Genomic DNA, 19,887 nt, shown 5'->3' with positions numbered 1-19,887 from the left:
TAAGCATTGGCAAATAAAAAATCAAAGATTCTAATTCAAGTGACGTAACACTTTTGGAGGCGAGAATCATTTTTTCTTTTTGGTGAAAGGAGACGAGAATCATTGACAATTTAACCATATATATGCCATTATTGTGGGCCATTTCTGCGACGGTAATGGGCAGAGTCGTGGAAGAATAATGGAGGATAGAGATCCCTTTTCCTCTCATTTTAAAATTATCAAGATTTTTCGTCCTTTTTTCTTTTTCATTTTTCATGGGGATCAATTTTCTTCTTTTTCTTCTTCTGAGTTTTTGACATTTGACCATGCCGATTACGTCTTCAGAATAACGTTTCAACGATTGATTTGTCCATAGAATTATTTCAAACTATGACTTGTGAAATGAAATAAACCATGTTTTAGCAATAAATCGTGTGATTTTATTAAAAACATTATTTATACATTAAAATTAATTATTAAAAATTAACAATTATATTATATATTTATGTATAAATTTATATATTATTTAATTTATTTTTAATATATATTTTATAATAATAACTGATTGTATTTTTAATTAATTACGAAATTCTGAAATTCAACCGTAAATTATGTTAATACCAAATTAAAAAGACACTCTGCAAAAATACTATGATGTTTAATTTAATAACTGATTTGATATATTCCTAATATAGTTGATATTTTATTAATAAAAAAAAATATAGTAGTAAATGCCCTTAAACTAAAAAGTTTATATATTTGTATTATTTATTAGGAAAGATCGCATAATTAGTGAATTTTTTTATATTTTTCCTTTAACCTTTGTATGCTGATTTTCGTATTAAAAAAATATTAATTTTAAAATAAAATAATTAAATTTATTATTACAAAATAATAAAACTATTTATTTTAGCAACATGATTACTTTTTTTAACCTAACATTCAATGATTCAATTGTATTATTCATTGCAATTTGCAAATAATTGCTACCTAACTTTCTATAAACACATGAAACCATTTTGAGAATTGTAGCGGCACAACAGAGACTGGGACTTGTCAACAACAGATTGGTAAGGCGAGAATTTTTCATTCTAACTACCAATCAATCTTCTTCAACGTATCACAACATTATCATCTATTGTTAGATTTACCCATCATTTCTTAGGGGAAATAAAAAAGAAAAAGAGAATCTTCTGAATTTGCTAGTTTGTCAAACTCAACAAAAAAAGGAAGCTACTTTTGTGATGGGAATTTTGGTTGATTCACAAGATGGTGGTGAAAATGGAACTCAGGGTTCATGGATGTTCTTCACTAGAAGGAAGAAGGTTGATTCTGCCAATGAAAGCAGCTCTAAGGGTCAACTTGCCAAGGAGTTGACTGTGCCTCAACTCATGGCAATTGGTAATTCAGTTTTCTTTTCTGATAATTAGAGAATCATGATTCCTGATTTTTATTGTAGGATGTTGTTTAGAATATCTTATGATCTAAGTAATTGGTTTGAGATTGATTTCTTGTTCTAGCTGAATTTTTGTTCTGTATTGTATTTGGGTCCAGAAAGGTAGGCTTTTAACAATGGTTGAGTTGGATCTTTGTTACAAACTTTGAATTAAGCCACTTATGCTTGCTTCTTAGGTTAGACTGCCTGCATTAAGGGATGCACTTCTATGGTATTTGGATCTAAGCTGTTTTGATGGTTAATTCATTTAGTTTTGGCTTTGATTCAGGTGTTGGTGCAACAATTGGTGCTGGTGTGTATGTTCTTGTTGGAACCGTTGCTCGCGAGCATTCCGGTCCGTCGTTGGCGATTTCTTTCCTGGTAGCTGGATTTGCAGCTGCTCTTTCAGCTTTTTGCTATGCAGAGCTTGCGAGTCGCTGCCCTTCTGCTGGAAGTGCCTATCATTATTCATACTTATGTGTTGGGGAAGGGTAAGTCACTTTCTTTGGATTCATTAGTTCTAAATCAATAAGGTCCTTTATTCAGAAAGATTTTCAATTGAGAAATGTTTATATCTGGAAAATTATTCATTATTCATTAATATTATTATTTTGTCAGAGTTGCTTGGTTGATTGGTTGGGCCTTGATACTTGAATATACAATTAGTGGATCTGCTGTTGCTCGTGGCATAACTCCCAATTTGGTATGTTTTTCTATTAACTATTCTATTGAGTTATTATTTGTCTTAGCAACTTTGATTGTATATTGTACCATTTTAATTATTCTACACACCACATTATTTGAGGTTGATTTGACTTTGACTTTATTTGTTCATGTTTACTTTATTTACTATTTATGGAAGTTTTCTAGTAATTCTGTTATTCACTCATTTGTTACCCATTCTACTAGAAACAAAGTCTTAGGTTTGAACTATTCTTTGAAACTACCCTCTGAAGCTCTCTGTTGTAGGTTCTTATTAGCAAATACATGAAGTACACCCTTGAATCCATCATGAATAACTTGGCATATGCCATGGTTTGTTAGTCCTAATTGGTGTTTGACTCTAAAGTCTAAAGGAATATTAGCAGATTCATTTGTTGGAACTGTGAGTAGAGTTGTACAAATTTTCTGATGCAACTATTAACTTCAATATATATTTCTCTTTTTAGGCTGCACTTGTTGGAGGTGCAGAAAATTTGCCCGTCTTTTTATCACGTCATCATATTCCTGGGCTTGATATTGTTGTGGATCCATGCGCAGCAATCGTGACATTTATTATCACTGCACTCCTCTGTTTTGGGATTAAAGAGGTATATTTCTGTTAGAATCATTTCTATAGTATGATATTATTTTAAATTTTGCACTTAGCTATGTTTTTAGATCTCATGCTCTTGAGTTTCTCTAAACTTTGGTTACTGCAACTTATTGTATTTATCCTTTGCTTATATTCACTCCCCCGAAAACCCATTCGAATGTTTTCTTAATTTTTCTATGAATTCATGATATTGCAGAGTGCAATGGTACAAAGTGTAGTCACATCAGTGAATGTATGTGCTTTGATGTTTGTAATTTTAGCGGGCGGTTACCTTGGATTCAAATCTGGATGGGCTGGATATAAACTTCCTACAGGGTACTTTGCATCCTTACTTTGCTTTTCAACATGCATTTTGGTGTCTTATAGTTGCTGATTACTTCTCTCTTGCTCTTTTTGTAATAGGTACTTTCCATTCGGGGTAGATGGGATGCTTGCTGGTTCTGCAACTGTCTTTTTTGCTTATATAGGTTTTGATGCAGTAGCCAGCACTGCTGAAGAGGTAGTATAAATGATGACACAGTGCAGATTGTCTATTCTTGTTTCTAAATGCCATTTCTGTGCTTGATACATACATAATTAAGGATGTTCTTCTAGCTACTTACTAATGTGTTACTTTGATCAACAGGTTAAAAATCCTCAACGCGATTTGCCACTGGGTATTGGTGGTTCACTGTTTCTATGTTGTGGATTGTATATGATGGTTTCCGTTGTTATTGTCGGTTTAGTACCTTATTATGCTATTGATCCTGACACCCCCATATCATCTGCGTTTGCTGACCATGGGATGCAATGGGCAGCGTAAGTGAAAAATTAAGCTACGCTATAGTACTTATGATTCTTCACAAAGTTTACACCGCCTAGTATAAGTAGTAAAATCACTTTTTCTCCCCAATTTGTGATTTGCAGTTATATTATAAATGTTGGGGCATTTACAGCTCTATGTGCATCATTGATGGGTGGGATACTGCCCCAGGTAAATTAATTGGAACACTTCTGGGCTACATTAAACTCTGAAATTGTTTAGTTTATTCTTCCCTCGATGCTTTTGCAATTTCTTTTACTACGTACATGATCATAGGGATTAATGCTTTGGATGCATGTTATGTTTGAACTTTGAAGTTCATCAAATTCCAAAGGGTTAAAAGATGCATATCGAGTATCAAATTAGGCATGCCTTTTGTCGTCTTTAATTACACTTGAGTCATGTAAGTTTCATCGTTTCTATTAGCCTCATACTAATAGGCTTCTTTGCTTAAATTTTATGCAATAATCTAGTCATAGTCTACTGGTTTCAATGAAGACTACTATTATGTTCCTGGTAATAGGTGCACTTTTTCATGCTAGTTTTTGGCTTTTTTCAATGATTACTTTATGCAGTTATCGCAAAATTTTCATTTTCATTTGACGTCTTCTATTTTGAGGGCCAAGAATTTTAATCTGTTTTCTTCAATATCTTTCAGCCGAGAATTTTGATGGCTATGGCAAGGGATGGTCTGCTGCCACCACTCTTTTCTGATATAAATAAGCACACCCAGGTTCCTGTCAAGAGCACAATAGCTACTGGCCTTGTCGCTGCAGTTCTTGCGTTTGCTATGGAAGTCTCTGAACTAGCTGGCATGGTAAGTCTAGTAGGTTTATAACAGTTAGCATTGCTCTCAAGAAACAACTCCATCAAAGAGCTTAAGCTATTTCAATCTGAAGAATTGCTTTTATTAGTAGTAACAATCCGTATATTGCTAGAGCAACGAAATCCCTCTGATGAAATAATTGGCTTTTCCAATTTTAATCCAGAACCTTTTTTCCTTTCTATTCCTGATTGTTTTGAAATTATTAAAACATTTCTAAGGCTGTTCTCATGGCCTGCATGGAGTTGTTTGTTGGCTGCGAGTGCCGTGTATTTGAAGCATTAAAAGTGTATTTGGCTTGTCATCTGCAGGTTAGTGTGGGTACCCTTCTCGCATTCACTGTTGTGGCAGTATCTGTGTTAATACTAAGATATATCCCTCCGGAAGATTCACCGCTGCCCGGTTCCCTCCAGGAACCAATTATCTCAGTTGATTCTTCTGGGGAACATATACGTTTAGTTGTGAAAGAAGATGTATCAGCTGACTTCATTTCTAAATATCTTTCTGCTGGCAACTGTGAGTTACACATCCTTCTCCATTATCATTTTCTCTGTCATACATGATGCAAATTTTGTTACTAAGAGTTGTAATTAGTTTTGCTACTAGCATACACAAGTTTTTTCCATTTATTGTCTACTTTTTCTTCTGCCTTTTGATCTGCTGTTTTACACCATATTCCTTATTGGCGCAGATTTACACGATGGTAACAGACGAAAAGTTGTAGGGTGGGTAATAGCATCGACATGCATAGGGATATTCGTCCTGACATATGCAGCTTCAGACTTGGTTCTTCCCAGGTTGGTTTTAGATTCATATTGTTATTTTAATTTTCATTCTCATTTTTAACAAGATCAAATTGTAGACAGTTTAGCACCTGATTTGAGATGCTAAATGGACTATATAGGGACTTTGCTTTATCTATAGGGAAAGAGAGGGTCTTGATTTTGCAGGATAGTAGCTAAACTAGAGTTGTATTCTTTAGTAATACTTGTCTTGCCACTTGGGTATTTCTTGATGTTCTTACTTCTTGTGTTTACTTTTAACCAGTTCTATTCGATTTACACTGTGTGGAGTTGGTGTCACTCTTCTTCTGTTTGGTCTTGTCTTCCTAACTTGCATCGATCAAGATGATGCAAGGCACAACTTCGGGAAATCGACTGGTATGGCTTCCCATTATGATCTTAGGGTAATTAGATTTATCCAGGATGAGTGTCTTGATTTTATTCAACTAACATGCACATTATTGACTCAAAAGCATTTTATCTGGCAAAAGCTAAATTGTTAAATTAATAGATTCTCCATAGTCTTTTACTAATATTCCTCCATTCTACAATACATTGTTTAGAATTTTTTTTGTACATTCTTAAACTAATGTATCCAGAATTCCAGATACATTGATTATTGATATAAGAATGTATTAGATAAAATTTGGCTTGGATGTAAAATGATAAATGATTATTTTTTTTACTGATTTATTTTCAGGTTTCACTTGCCCACTTGTGCCACTGCTGCCCATAACTTGCATTCTGATCAATTCCTATTTACTTATTAATCTTGAGTAAGTATTCATATTCAATTCTGAAAGTACATAGAACTTATCCTCTCCATTCATTACCTTGGAAAAGCAATTAGTTTCTTGATTACATACCAAATCTGTGCCATAACTTGAACCTAGGGAACACTTGAAGAACAAATTAATAGGATATTACTGACTTTCAGCATCCCGATTACTCAGTATAGCTCGTTTAACCTGTATTTTTCTTCCATTGCGCAACTTATCTAGTCGGTTTTTACTTCCAGGTCTGGTACATGGGTGCGTGTTTCTATATGGCTGGCAATAGGGCTACTTGTTTATGTATTTTATGGCCGAACCCACAGCATGCTGAAGGATGCAGTTTATGTGCCGGCGGCGCAAGTGGACGACGCCTATCATGCATCGACAAGTTGTCTTGCTTAATCTTGGTGGCATCCCAAACTGCAGCTCCACTTTTGTTGTATATATCTGTAATTTCTGTACAGAAAATGCATATAATATCGAGATTCAATAGTTTAGCAATTATAGTGTGGAATATGATTTCCTTTAGCAACAGTTGTATTATGCCTTATACAACAGCTGTAATATTCTTTTTATACGGATTATACCTTCTGTATCATCCTAAATGCAAATATAATTTAAAAAGTTGATAACGAAAATGAGCAAACATCTCCCCAGATTTAAATTTTTCATTCCGTATTGATGTAGCCAAATCTTGACACTATAGTGATTTCCAGGGCAATTAGAATGTTTAATCTGTTTTTCTTTTGTCACTATTGCTTATTCAGATATAGTCAAGAAGTAATGTAGAGATGCAAAAGTGATCATCATTATGAAACCAGAGAACTATTACATTAGAAGTATTTCATTGTTGAAATGCTGAGGAAGGGCTAATGTTCACTCTAGTTCTTGTAAGTATACTCGTGATGTAACTAACTTTGTAAGTGGAGTGACATGTGTCATCATGTCGCTATTTTAAATCACTTGTGCAACTACAGGCACACTGTCACTTCCAGATGAACCACCATTTATATTTGAAACTTCGTCTGCTATGAGTACAATTCTTCCACTTCTTAATTGCATGCATACACTATGGCAACACACAATCATTTGTCACACTTAAACTTTCATACTGTGTCCCACTGGGCGTGCCGATTTTTTTTATCAATTTTTAGCAAATGGAAAGTGGTTCGATATCTAGTGGTTTGGGAGTGAAACCTACTAGTTATCCAAAGAAGGATTCTTTGACTTGAACTTCCTTGCTTCTTGAACAACTTTACAAGTACACCATAAAAATTTGCATAGAAGTTACTTGTAGCTAAGTTCAAGCTTCAAACAACACAGTAATTTTTATTCATTTGAACCAAATTTGAACACAGCCTAAGAACAATAAGATATTTATTGCATAGTTACATGAAATGCAACACGTTCTGATATTCTTACGCGGTACGCCATATGTAAAATATTTTATGTGAAATATATGCGTACGCTACCTATTTGGTGAATTTGTAACTATGATTTATGCATTTTAGCCACAAAGACATACATTAGAATCTACGAAAATAAAAGGATGAATTGATCATGAAGTTACATACTATCAGGATCAACTCTGGCACTTCGAATTGTTGGCATCTTAATTCTTAAGACCTGTCTCTTCAGATTGACTAGCTTCTTCATTGTTGCAACACTGCATCCAGTTTTGTTTATCAGGGCCCTTTTCTACATCTCCAGTTTTGACAGAACTCCTCAATATTTTACTTGTAGAAGGAGAAGATACTTCTGCTGCTGCTTTCAGTTTTTTCCTCGGCCAGCCTCGTGGCGGCAGTTCATTCAAGATCTCAATCGAATTGTCATCGCCGATGTGATCCAAGGAAGGATAGTTGATTTCATAGCCATCAATGATGTCAAAAATTTGTACTTCAATGTTAGAAGTTTCATTGTACGCAAATTGCAGCAGATGGCCATTATCCAAAGAGTAATATGAAGCAAATTCTTTCCAACCATTTTCAAATTGAATCAAACCATCATACAAAGACCAATCTATCTTCCATGCAGTGCCATCTGGAGGCTTCAGATACACTGGATTTGGAACACTATCACCATATTCCTTACTGAACTTTTTTGTTAACTTCTGCAATTCAAATAAAAGTATGAAACTAGTCTTAGTAATAAGCATTGATGAAGAAACCCTTACAAGGGAAAAATCACAAAGAGAAATGCATGCATTAAATAATATTATAAGTAAAGAGGATATGAAGTGAAGAAAATGCTTACAAGGTTTCCATCTTCAAGGCTTTTTTTGAGACCAATCTTGAAGAAACGGATATCAGAGGAAATAGAGGAAGCCATGGATGTTCTTCTTGTTCACAGACACAGTCACAGTCTCCGGTAAAAGACAAGTTAATTGAAAAAGCGAAAGAAGATGACAGCCACAGAAGAGTATTTAGGAGGTGGTGGATGATGAAGTTATATAGAAGAACTGTCATCAAATCTAATACTAGATACTTATATAAGCAGTTATATATATACACACAAAACAGTGAGAAAAAGTAACACACACCGTGTATCCAGAAGTGATAAATCAAAAACTATATTTAAACTCTTAATTATAGAGGATTAAAATTCTAGTGATAGTACTTAAAAATGGTTTTATCTTTAATGTATCAATAAGGTTCTTTAAGTGTGGAAAAGACTCAAAAATTATTTTAAAAGAATTCTTAACCTCTCCAATTTTTAAAAATTTTATTTGATAAATAAGAAAAATTTTCTCTCAAAATAAAAAGCACAAATTTAGTACATTAGTATTCTAGAGAAAATCTTACAAATATTGGAATTATAATAGACATAAAATTAATTATAATTATTTTATATTTTATTAATCTTCCATCTTTTTTATGATATACTATTTTAATGAGTTGATGGATTAGATTCATAGGTAAAAAATCCATGAAAATTCTGCCTCATTTTTTTTTATCCCTGTACCAAACACAACCTTATCTCATTTTGAGAAGATAAACAATGCAATCATAAAGTGACAAAACAAGAAGTAAAATTAAAACACTTAGTTCATATATATATATATAAAAACTGGTGACACCAAAAAGCATAGGAATATAGGATACAGTAGAAGTTTGATTCAACAAAAGAAAGCTGATACATTCTTCACAAACTTAACTTGTCTAAGAATTAAGATCTCTTAGTTTCTGAAGTTATAATACATTAGCCTAGCATTGAACTCTACAGATATGAACATTAAATAGATCTTTTTTATTGATGAGCTCAAAAACACAAACATCTCCAGTTTCTAATTTACTTGCTCTAGCAAAAGAGCTCCAACCAGCCGAAATAAAGGTGTTTCTTGACGACGGATTGTAGATTATCGTAACAGGCCACATCTCCTTTCCGAACTGTAACTTTACATTCTGCTGATTCTTTTTAAAATATTTTCTGTAGAAGATAGCTGATAAATTCTGCACCACATTTCATTTTTGAATCACTATGGTTAAAAATAGTTATAAAATTACAATTTGTGAAATTAAGTATAAACTAGCACTCAAAAAATTTGTATGGCATATTATGTTTATCAGAAATAAACTTACAGGCCTTGATCTTCTTGGATCACTGTCTTTTATCTTAACCATGAAAGAGGGATTCTGTGAATTGAGCTCCTTAACTTCTTTCAGGAGCTGAATTCCACGAGTCACTGGTTTGGAAAGTGACTCTGATATCATAATAGAATTGTAAAAAAATTAGTATGAATCTTACTTGTGGAGAATTTTGGATACAAGCTATAGCTATAGAGTTGGAGACCAACAAAAATTTTATCATAAGATTAGTTTATATAACAAATTGTGATTACATTAAGGACCAAATACATAGCCATTGTAGTCTAATTGCATTCTCAGCCAAAACTAACAATAGTTCTCTTGAGATTGGAATTCTACTGCTATAAATGTTTAGAGGAAGGGAAAAATGAGAGATTTGTAAAATGTACTCCAAGTCAAACACAGGATCAATTAATTTTTAATATAATTTTTTTTAATGAGGATATTGTTAAATTCTTTTCCATTATTAAAATTAATTACGTTTTCAATGTTGGACTGATATCTTAATTTTTTTTACAGAATAACACAGTTTAAGAATTTCTAAACAATTGCCTTACCGCGACGTTGTCGACGACAAATATGAACATCAAGCACGGGATCTTTTCTGTTGACGAGCTTAAACAAACAAACATCTCCGGCTTGTAATTTACTAGCTCGAGCAAAAACGTTCCAACCAGCAGAGATAAAGGCATTACATGATGATGGCCTATAGATCAACTTAACAGGGAACAACTTCTTTCCAAACCTTATATTTGCATTTTGTGGATTATTTTCAAAATACTTCCGGAAGAATTTAGTTGAAAAGTACTGCAGCACATCATATTTATGTCAAATGGATGCACGTGGAGGTTCACATGATACATAATTTTCAATACGGATATATGTATAAATTTATACTTACACATGGTGCTTTTGTTTGAGACAGTTGCTTTATCTTGATGATGAAAGAGGGCTTTTCCCACTTGAACTTGTTAGCTTCTTTCAGAGATTCAGGTTTTGTAGGATAGGGCCTAACAGAAGATTCAGAATCTTTTCTTCTTCTATTACTTTTACCTTGTACATGGAAAACAAAGAATTAGAAGCTACCACCATAATATACAAAAAAAACAGTTACAAGTTGTAACTACAAAAGTAATAACGGTTGAATCCACAAAAGGAAAGGACGATCCAATCATGAGACACATACCATTAGAATCTTGATTGACAGACACTGTCATCTTATGGTTTTTCTTTTTAGATTTAATACCTTTCCTGATTTGTGCGTCATTTTCCAACTGTCTACCTTTAGAAGCAGATGATACTGGTGCTCTCAGTTTTTTCCTCGGTTGGCCCCGGACTCCTCCTGACAGTGGTTCATTTAATCTTTTCTTCTGCCGTCCCTCGTTAAGTCTCATGTTTTGAGTGTTGGGACTGTTATCCACATCTCTAGTTTGTTGTTCTTTTGGCCTTTTCACCGGCTGGCCCCTATGTTGTGGCGGGTGCTTTTTGATCTGATCATTGGCAGGATACTCTATTTCGAGGCAACTCATGTCAAATATTTCTACTTCAATGTGAGAAGTTCCAATATTATACTCAAACCATAACACATGGCCATGATCAAGAGAGTAATATGCAACAAACTCTTTCCAACCTCTTTTAAACAAAGTTCTACCATTACGATTGGTCCAATTTACTCTCCATTCAGTTCCATCTGGAGGCTTAAGATATAGTGGGTTTGATAGGCCAGAACCATATTTTCTGGTGAACTTTTTTGATAACATCTGCAATGTTATGAACTTGATATTAATAACCATATTAACAATAAGGTGATACACATTAGCATGTCTTCACCAAGATGTTGACATGTATTATGTTAAATAATTTAATCAAATATATCAAGCCATTAGTAACATTATACCCCCAATTCATCCTTCACTAGTAATTATAAATAGTGCAATAAAATAATCTAAGCATATTAGTCCTAAATTTTGTATGTAGGTAAAGATTAATCGTTCACCTATTTTAAAGGAGAGACTAATTTCAAATCTCAAAGAACTATTTTGCAACATGATTTACATAGTTAGAAACTAGAAGTGAAATAAAAAAAAGGTTAAAGATGGAATTGTCCAACATAAAAATTAGTAGGGACGAAATCAGTAATGATAAGAATCAGAACTAATGCACAGTGAAAAATTATTAGTGAAAGTGTTACCTGATCATTTTTAATTAACAATAATGTAGATTTAATTGTAATTAATTTTGTAGTAAGAATACATCAGGAGTACATAAGATGTAACCACTTAACAAATATAATTTTAGGTTTTCATTTCATCTTATGTATGTTTTATCTATTTCTGCTGCAAAATTAATTATAATTAAGTCTATATTATTGCTAATGAAAAATAATCTAGATAACAAGAAGCAATGAATAGTAATACTATTAATTTTAAAGAGCTTACTATTACTATCTTTGCAGCTAAGAAGTCATGCATGTGTGTTGTTCTATGAGAAAAGTGTTTATAAACAAAAAAAATCATATACAAAGGAATAAAGAGAGAAACTATTGTTGAATCGAACAATATCTCAAAAGGTAAACAGTTCAAAAAAAAGAAGAAGAGATGGAAAAGATGAAAAAATGCTTACAAAGTTTTCATCTTGAAGACTTTCTCTGACGATAATCTTAAAGAAACGGATGACAGTAGAACTAGAAGGAGAATGCTTGTTTTGTTGATAGTTAGAGGGAGCCATAGCAATAGATGATGGATGGATTTGAGTGTTATTGAGACTCACAGTCTCCCTCACCGGTGTTGGTTAAATAGCTTTATTTTGGGATAATAGTTAAATTACAAAAATAACAAGTGAGTACTAAAAGTAGTTATATGTGTTTTAATTTATTTTTGTGTATTATATATTTTTAGATAATTTTAATATATATTTAATATAGTTTAATAAATTAAAAGGATGAAATTAGGGTATGGATTCATTCATAATTGATTACAGAGTTATATAACGTTAATGGTATTACTCTAAAAACAAAAAAAATATAGTTAGAATTTATCTTATAATTATTTTTGTTTTTTCTTATCAAATATTTCTAAAATGGTAATATGAAACACTATTAGATAAGTTAAACAAAAGGAGCTCATTTTTTCCTATATGAAAACAATAATGGTGTAATACAATAAAATGGATGAATAAACAAAAATTTCACTATTATGGTATCAATATAAATCATAACCTGCGTTTTACCATTTTCAATTGTTTTTTATTTTTTTCATCAAAATAATAAAACGCAACTCCTGTTTTATTGTTTTCACTTTTTATTTTTTTAAACAACAAAATGCAATATACGTTTTTTGGATGTCAGATTTTTTTTTTAAGAATAGAAAATGCAAGTTGGGTTTTGAGGAAAAAAAATATTTTAATCAATGCGACATTAATAATGGTTACTATTGGTGCCGGCGATATTGAAAAAGCCATATATATTCTTATGTATAATCTTATGTATTTATATATATTCTGAAAATGATGATAATGGTTGTCATTATAAAACTTAAGTATTGGAAAAATTAAAGTTTAAAAATCTATGTTTAGAAAAATAATAATTTTTTTATTTTATTTTAATGAAAAATATGTTATAGCTGTGAATTTTTTTTTACAGTATTTAGTATAAAAAAATCGGGTTAGATGAGGTTGAAATTATGAAAGATGTTAGGAGATTACACCAGACACACGAAGATGTACATTTAAATATACTCTTTATATCAAGTTTGTTGAATCTGGATAAATCTTAATCATGTGCCTTTATATTGATGATTTGATCTATATTAGTAATAACTTGAAGATAATTGCAGAATTCAAAGAGGTTATGGTAAAGCAATTTGAAATGACAGATATGTGGTTGATGTCTTATTTCCTCGACATCAAAATCATTTAGAAAGATGATGAAATCTTTATTTCACATAATAAATATGCAAATGATATTTTAAAAAATTTTATATGGTACATTCCAAATCAGTTCCTACTCTGATTGAAGAAAAGTTTAAACTGTCAAGAAGAGATAAAGGAAGAATAATAAATTATACTTATTACAAAAGTTTGATTAAAAGGCTGAGGTACTTCACTACAACTAGACAACATATTATATTTAGAGTTGGATTGCTTAGCAAATTTATGGAGAGTCTTGTACCAACTATTTGCAAGTAGGGCGGTCAAACGGGCCAACCCGAACTATTTAGCCCTGACCCGTATAAGTTCTCTTTATTCGCAGGCCATAATTTTTTAGCTCATACCATTTATGGTCAGCCTGATTGGTTAAATGGGCTGGTCCGTTTATCATTTTATTTTATTTTTTAAAAAATGTTTTGAAAAAACAATATTACTTTTAGGTCAAAAACTTTAAACAAATAGTATTTTTTTAGTTGATGGATCAGATTTTTGGGTTGAATCAATAAAAATGTCGGCTAAAAATACTACTTTTTTAAAAAAATAAATAAATGGATCGCGCCGTTAACCGATGGACTAGCCCATTTAACCCTTTTTTTTGAGTTAATCAAATTCAGCCCATTTAACCTGAAATTTAAACGAACTTAATTTTTAGAGGCAAATTCCACCCATTTAACTGGATAAATAGGCTGGCCAGATAGGTTTAACCCATTTTGACGGCTCTATTTGTAAGCGGTAAAAAGAATTCTTTGATATATCAAAGGTACTTTAAACGGTGGTATTTTTTTATGAAAATACTAATGAAATAAATCTTGTTGATTACATTGAGAGCGATTGAGTTGAAGATATTGAAACAAGAAAAAATACTTCAAAATTTGCATTTTATTTTGGTTTTGGTGTAATTTCATAATCTTCAAAAAATAATCAGTAGTAGCATTCTTTACCGTAAAAGTAGAATATATAGCAATAATAAATTATGCAACGCAGGCAATATAGGTAAAAAAATTCTTGAGAAATTGAACAAGAAATAAAGTACTCTAACAACGATATTTTGTAATAACAAATTAGTTATTGCACTTTGTAAAAATCTTGTATTTTATGAAAGATTGAAGCATATTGATATTCAGTTTTACGGAATCAAATAATTAGTGAATAAGAAAAAAAATTTAATTAAGTGCTAAAGATTAAGTACAATCGTAGATATTTTTACAAAATTGTTAAAGACCAAGATATTTAATAAGTTGAAGGAGATGTCGGAAATGATTAATTTTATAAGCTTAGTTTAAGGAATATAATGTTAGATAATTTTTTTTTTGAACAAGATGACTCAATACAATACAATGGAGCAATAGACAATCAAACTGAGGACATGAAAATAAAGGAAATAAAACAAAGTAAATCAACTACCCCTATTGTTATCTCCGACATAGCCATCAACAACAACAAAGTTTTTACTACTCCACTCTCCATAACTGGTTAAGGATCGTTGATACACCTCTTCTGAACCACTTTTGTTAGAATTAAAAATACGCCTGTTCCTCTCAAACCATATATTCTAAATGACCGCAAAAAAGTACCTCAGTCATCGGTTCCACTCCTCTTTTCTGTTCACGACACCTGTCCAACTCTCAAAATATAATATGTTAGATGTTACAACATGCTCAAAACAGACTACACATATAATGAGGATGTAACAAAAAAAATATATAAATAATAGTCTCTACCAATTTTGTTACAGAAAAGATTGGATAAAATTATTAGTTTAAAAAAATTGATATTTTAAAGATATTTAGAATTTTGATTAAGGACGAAAATTTAATTTCAATGCATCTTTAATACATCCATTTAAAATCGTTATCTTTTCAATATATTAGGTCGATTATTATTATTTAATTAGTATTTATTTTTTGTTTTTTTTATAAATTACAATAAAAGGATATTATTTGCACAAGAATAACAAATAAGGGCAAAAATTTAAGAAACTTGTTTTTTTTTGTTTTATTTGGAACGAACATAATATATCTATGATAAAAACTAAACTAAACGCAGTGACATCCCTAATAAATTGTAGAAAAAAATGTATTGTTAAATTATAAACTGGAGCTTGTTATTTATTTACTTTTGACCCTTTTTAAAATTATTTTATTCATTTATGTCACCACACAAAAAAAAATGAATTAGAAAACAAACGGGTCAAATGTCATCAAAATCCGTTGTTCTTATAGTAATCCTAGGTGCCGTCACAAATAATAATAATAATAATAATAATAATAATAATAATAATAATAATAATAATAATTTATTTACTAAATGACAAATAATATTAATGATGAAAACTTGAAAATTGATTAAAAAATTTAAAAATAAAACATACATACTTTAAAAGTTGAAACAAGTAAAATAATACTGTACAAAAAAAAATAATTAACCAACAATTCCAAATAAAAAAAGTAAGATAAAATAAAAAAAAAGTATGTTGTCTAAGGCAGTAATTTATTATGGCACCTGTATTGTTGTGCAGTACTTTAACTCTATGAAGAGAATGGTAACAATCTTTTTAAATTTGGTTGTGCAGTACATTACACTCTTTCTTTTACGGTGAATTATACGATAAAAATGGTAAATTTATAGTTTTTTTATAAAATTAAATAGTACTTAAAAAATTAGATTTTATATTTTAAATAATAATAATATAATAAAAAATAACAATAAAATAAATTTATATTTTTTATATGATTTTAATTTATATAATATTGTATCTTTTTTTACATTTCATAAATATATTTGTTATTTTTACTTTTCTATTGATATATTATTCTTATTTTTTTTACTTCACATACATTTGTTTTTTTATTTTTATTATTTTGTCTTATTCACTCATAAATATTTACAACACAATTTAAATATATATACAAGTTTGAACTTATTCTATTCAAAATATTAACAAAAAAAAAAAGATATTGAAGATAATTTTTATTGATATAGAAACAAGAATAATATAATTTTTTTAGGGTTTATTTATCATACGTTTTAAAAACACATATTAAGATTACAAAACAAAGATTTTTTATTAAAAATATAAAAAATTTAAGAGAAAATGACAAATCAATCTCTAATTTTTTGATTTACAGACACTTAAGTTCTTAAAGATTTAAAAATATATTTAAATTTCGGATATTTTCAATCCCATATTAAAAACTCTCTCACATATACATTCGTGAGTAGAATAGAAGTCACATTTGATTTTTTCGTTGACCCAAGTGAACATAAAGAATCGATATGTCCAAATTTTAAAAAATGTTAGAGATTTAAATATATTTTTAAATTTTCAAAAATTTAAATATTTGCAGATCAAAAGATTAATCATTTATTTATCTTTTTCTCATTTAAAAATTTTATACATTTATTTTGTAGTTATTAAATAAAAATATTTAAAAAATTTTATTAATGGTAAGTTTATCATGTATCCATAAGACACATATTAACTAAATCTTTTTTTTATGAGTGAATTGATGAAAATTTTTTATAAATATTACATGATAAAATAAAAAAATTGAAAAAAGAAAAAAATTTGCGTTCAGAAATTTAAAATATACTTAATATTGAATATGTCTATTTTGCTTCAGATTTTGAACCATCACTGTGATATTCTCTGCAGAAATATATTTTTGTAGTAAAAAAGATTCGATTCTTAAGTTCACTGTTCACTACATCACATGCCTCAACCAATGCATGCAGCAGGTTTAATTTGCATGTTTGTTGATTGGATGTTTTGTTGGTCCAATAAAAATCTTGAGCCTTCGTTTTTGGTCTTGAGGAATATTGAATTTTTTAATCGATGGAACTGAATTTTTTTTCACACAGAATAATAATAAGTGCAAACTAAATTATCAACTACTTTTTTTCTAAAATATTATGTTAAACAAAATTCGAAATTTACACTAGAATATTAAAAAAAATCAAAATTAAATTGAATTGAAATTAGAAATCAAATTACACCCTAAATTAGATAGTAAAAACTATAAAAATATAAGTTATTTTTCTAGTATAATACAACATAATATTTATGAAAAATGAAGAATTATAAATGGAAAGTTTTAAATTAATGACTAAATTTAAAAAAATTAAAATAAATTTAAATAAAGAATTTGAGTAGTCAAAATTTTTGTTAAGGACAAAAAATTTAAGAAACTGGTTTTTTTTTTTTTTAACGAACATAATATATCTATGAGAAAAATTAAACTAAACTCAGTGATATCCCTAATAAATAGTAGAAAAAAATGTATTGTTTAATTAAAAACTGGAGCTTGTTATTTATTTACTTCTGACCCCTTTTTTAATTATTTTATTCATTTATGTTAACTCACAAAAAAAAAAGAATAAAAAAATACAAACGGGTCAAAATGTCATCAAAGTCCGTTGTTCTTAAGTACTGCCAGATTCCAAGGTACCATCACAAAAAATAATAATAATAATCTATATGCTAAATGACAAATAAGGGAATCTGGGAACTAACAAAAAAATTGAAAAGAGAGATTCATGCTTTTTGGAAGTTGGAAAAGTAAATGACACACAAGAAGAGTAATTGACGACGGAGAATCCAAGAAAGAAAAGAAAGAAAAAAAACAATGGTAGTCTACATGCACTGATTTATTATGGCACCTGTATTGTTGTGCAATACTTAACTATACCAACACTCTATCAAGGGAATGGCAACAATCTTTTAAATTTGTGCGTGAAATAAATTGTAAAATTAGTTTTTAAAAAATTATTTGTTTTTTAAATTGTATTTGAAATTATTTTTTAACTAAATTTATTTTTTAAAAAATTTTAAATTAATTATATTAGTTCCTTCGTTACTTCTATGACTAACAATATTAGAATTTGTTAAATTTGGTCTATTTAGATAATTTTTTGAGAAATTTCCTTTTGCTTAGTTCAGGCTTTATAATGTGAACACCTCATTCTATTTCTATTAATAAAATTTTATTGTCTTTGAAAAAAAAATATCACAACATATATATAGTAGTTATAATTCACTATTAACATTATTAGTTTATAAAATTAGATTAAACCAATTTCAAATTAAGAGTTTATAAGTTCTTTTGCTTTTATGTATTTTATACTTTTTGGCCCTCTCCTTTGCTTGTGATGCTTTTAAGAATTTATAGAGCATGAAAGATATTTGATATGATTGTACTCACATATCTTCTAATTCATTTCTTCATTTATTTAAAATCTTTTGATAGATTAAAAAGTGACCGTTGATGCTTTATACCTTCATTTAGTGGATAATTTTATTATTGACGTTCTTCTTCTTCTCTTACTATTATATCTTGTTATTTTTCTTTTGTACTGTATTACTTAATCATGATCATAATACATGCAGCAGGTTTAATTTGCATTTTGTTGATTGGATGTCACAGAAGCAAAAAATAACATTTTGATACTAAATTTTGAAATAGACACGCAACAATAAAATTGTCAGTCTTTGTCACATAAGTATATAGAAATAAGAAAACCAATTAACTTGGCTAAATATTTTAATTTGCTAGCATAATCTATGAATTTAACCAGAACGATAAACTGGGTAAGATTGAATCAATATTATCCATTTTTTTATTTCTTTTTGAAAAAAAAATCAATAATCACATATCTAAAATCATGAAAATATTCATATGTTGTTGAACACTAATTTTGTTGGCTTTCATTTATTTTTTATTATGATCAATTGAATAATGTTCTAAATAATTGGTGCTTGAAATAGAACAATATTAAAAAAAATAAAAATAATTCTAATTTTTTTTATTTGTGATGATATAAAAAATATAAAATATACATTAATAAAAATTATTTTCTTGAATTTCTCATATTACAGCTTTTATCAATCTAATAACATTCATACACATTTTAAAAGAATGGATGAGAAATATGTTATTGAAAACAAAAACATATTTAATTATAAATAAGTGACTTAAAATTACAAATTTTAATGTGAGATTAAATTATATTTATACTTCTTGTAAATTTTCCTTTTCCGTTTTTTTATCTAATAATAACTATATAAATAAATTACTATTACCGAAACTTTATGATAACAAAAATAGATTGAATGAATTATATAATTTTTTAAGAATAAGTTCATCTTATTAGAAACAAAATTCTATCTAAATATAGCATACAGGTAACATCTAATTTTTGAATGATGATTAGTTGCTATAATTTAATGTTAATTAGTAGTATCTTTTTTGTTGGGCTTATTATTTTGCTGGGCTAAAAAAACAATAAGCTTCAGTTAGTTTTGTGGACTCTTGAAGATATATTAGTCTCGCTCTTTATTTTTAGATTTTTGTGGTTTTAAGATTGAAGGTCCAAAGTTTGAACTCTGAACAATATAAGGAAAGGAGATAATCAAGACCCAACTATGTTCATGAGTTTCATTTCAATTAGGGTTTAGAATCTATACTTGC

The 19,887-nt window shown here is 29.4% G+C and overlaps 3 protein-coding genes across 6 annotated transcripts; 1 reads left to right on the top strand and 2 right to left on the bottom strand.

The window, feature by feature from the left end:
* Positions 1–911: 911 nt before the first annotated feature.
* Positions 912–6,547, top strand: LOC112716828 (cationic amino acid transporter 2, vacuolar). 2 transcript variants are annotated; one of them, XM_025768844.3, is made up of 15 exons: positions 912–1,049; positions 1,145–1,380; positions 1,704–1,905; positions 2,033–2,117; positions 2,584–2,724; positions 2,926–3,044; positions 3,132–3,228; positions 3,355–3,527; positions 3,636–3,702; positions 4,190–4,348; positions 4,666–4,870; positions 5,046–5,151; positions 5,402–5,514; positions 5,837–5,912; positions 6,155–6,547. In XM_025768844.3, exons 2-15 carry the CDS (start codon positions 1,224–1,226, stop codon positions 6,309–6,311), a joined length of 1,857 nt encoding a protein of 618 aa, XP_025624629.1. In that variant the 5' UTR covers positions 912–1,049; positions 1,145–1,223; the 3' UTR covers positions 6,312–6,547. The 2 variants fall into 2 exon arrangements, with proteins under 2 accessions (XP_025624629.1, XP_025624630.1); XM_025768845.3 differs by having other exon boundaries at positions 937–1,049; positions 1,272–1,380.
* A 671-nt stretch (positions 6,548–7,218) lies between these two features.
* Positions 7,219–8,381, bottom strand: LOC112716829 (B3 domain-containing protein At4g01580). The gene is made up of 2 exons (XM_025768846.2): positions 8,163–8,381; positions 7,219–8,019 (listed from the first exon to the last, which is right to left on the bottom strand). Exons 1-2 carry the CDS (start codon positions 8,235–8,237, stop codon positions 7,522–7,524), a joined length of 573 nt encoding a protein of 190 aa, XP_025624631.1. The 5' UTR covers positions 8,238–8,381; the 3' UTR covers positions 7,219–7,521.
* Positions 8,382–8,935: 554 nt separating this feature from the next.
* Positions 8,936–12,319, bottom strand: LOC112716827 (B3 domain-containing transcription factor VRN1). 3 transcript variants are annotated; one of them, XM_025768840.3, is made up of 6 exons: positions 12,116–12,319; positions 10,680–11,253; positions 10,395–10,546; positions 10,051–10,300; positions 9,488–9,609; positions 8,936–9,358 (listed from the first exon to the last, which is right to left on the bottom strand). In XM_025768840.3, exons 1-6 carry the CDS (start codon positions 12,218–12,220, stop codon positions 9,113–9,115), a joined length of 1,449 nt encoding a protein of 482 aa, XP_025624625.1. In that variant the 5' UTR covers positions 12,221–12,319; the 3' UTR covers positions 8,936–9,112. The 3 variants fall into 3 exon arrangements, with proteins under 3 accessions (XP_025624625.1, XP_025624626.1, XP_025624627.1); XM_025768841.3 differs by having other exon boundaries at positions 10,740–11,253; XM_025768842.3 differs by having other exon boundaries at positions 10,776–11,253.
* Positions 12,320–19,887: the final 7,568 nt, after the last annotated feature.

Source organism: Arachis hypogaea, chromosome 10 (genome assembly GCF_003086295.3).
Source record: "Arachis hypogaea cultivar Tifrunner chromosome 10, arahy.Tifrunner.gnm2.J5K5, whole genome shotgun sequence".
Lineage (NCBI taxonomy): Eukaryota > Viridiplantae > Streptophyta > Magnoliopsida > Fabales > Fabaceae > Arachis > Arachis hypogaea.
The sequence above is the reverse complement of the archived record's forward strand: the minus strand, read 5'-3'. Positions and strand labels throughout refer to the sequence as shown.

Coding starts and splice junctions, on each gene's coding strand:
- LOC112716827 (XM_025768840.3), bottom strand. CDS start 12,220: ATGGCTCCCTCTAACTATCAACAAAACAAGCATTCTCCTTCTAGTTCT. Junction 9,610..10,050: donor TTGTCGTCGACAACGTCGCG/GTAAGGCAATTG, acceptor TTATGATATCAG/AGTCACTTTCCAAACCAGTG. Junction 9,359..9,487: donor ATCCAAGAAGATCAAGGCCT/GTAAGTTTATTT, acceptor AATGTGGTGCAG/AATTTATCAGCTATCTTCTA.
- LOC112716829 (XM_025768846.2), bottom strand. CDS start 8,237: ATGGCTTCCTCTATTTCCTCTGATATCCGTTTCTTCAAGATTGGTCTC. Junction 8,020..8,162: donor GCCTTGAAGATGGAAACCTT/GTAAGCATTTTC, acceptor TTTGAATTGCAG/AAGTTAACAAAAAAGTTCAG.
- LOC112716828 (XM_025768844.3), top strand. CDS start 1,224: ATGGGAATTTTGGTTGATTCACAAGATGGTGGTGAAAATGGAACTCAG. Junction 3,229..3,354: donor TAGCCAGCACTGCTGAAGAG/GTAGTATAAATG, acceptor TTTGATCAACAG/GTTAAAAATCCTCAACGCGA. Junction 5,515..5,836: donor CAACTTCGGGAAATCGACTG/GTATGGCTTCCC, acceptor ATTTATTTTCAG/GTTTCACTTGCCCACTTGTG.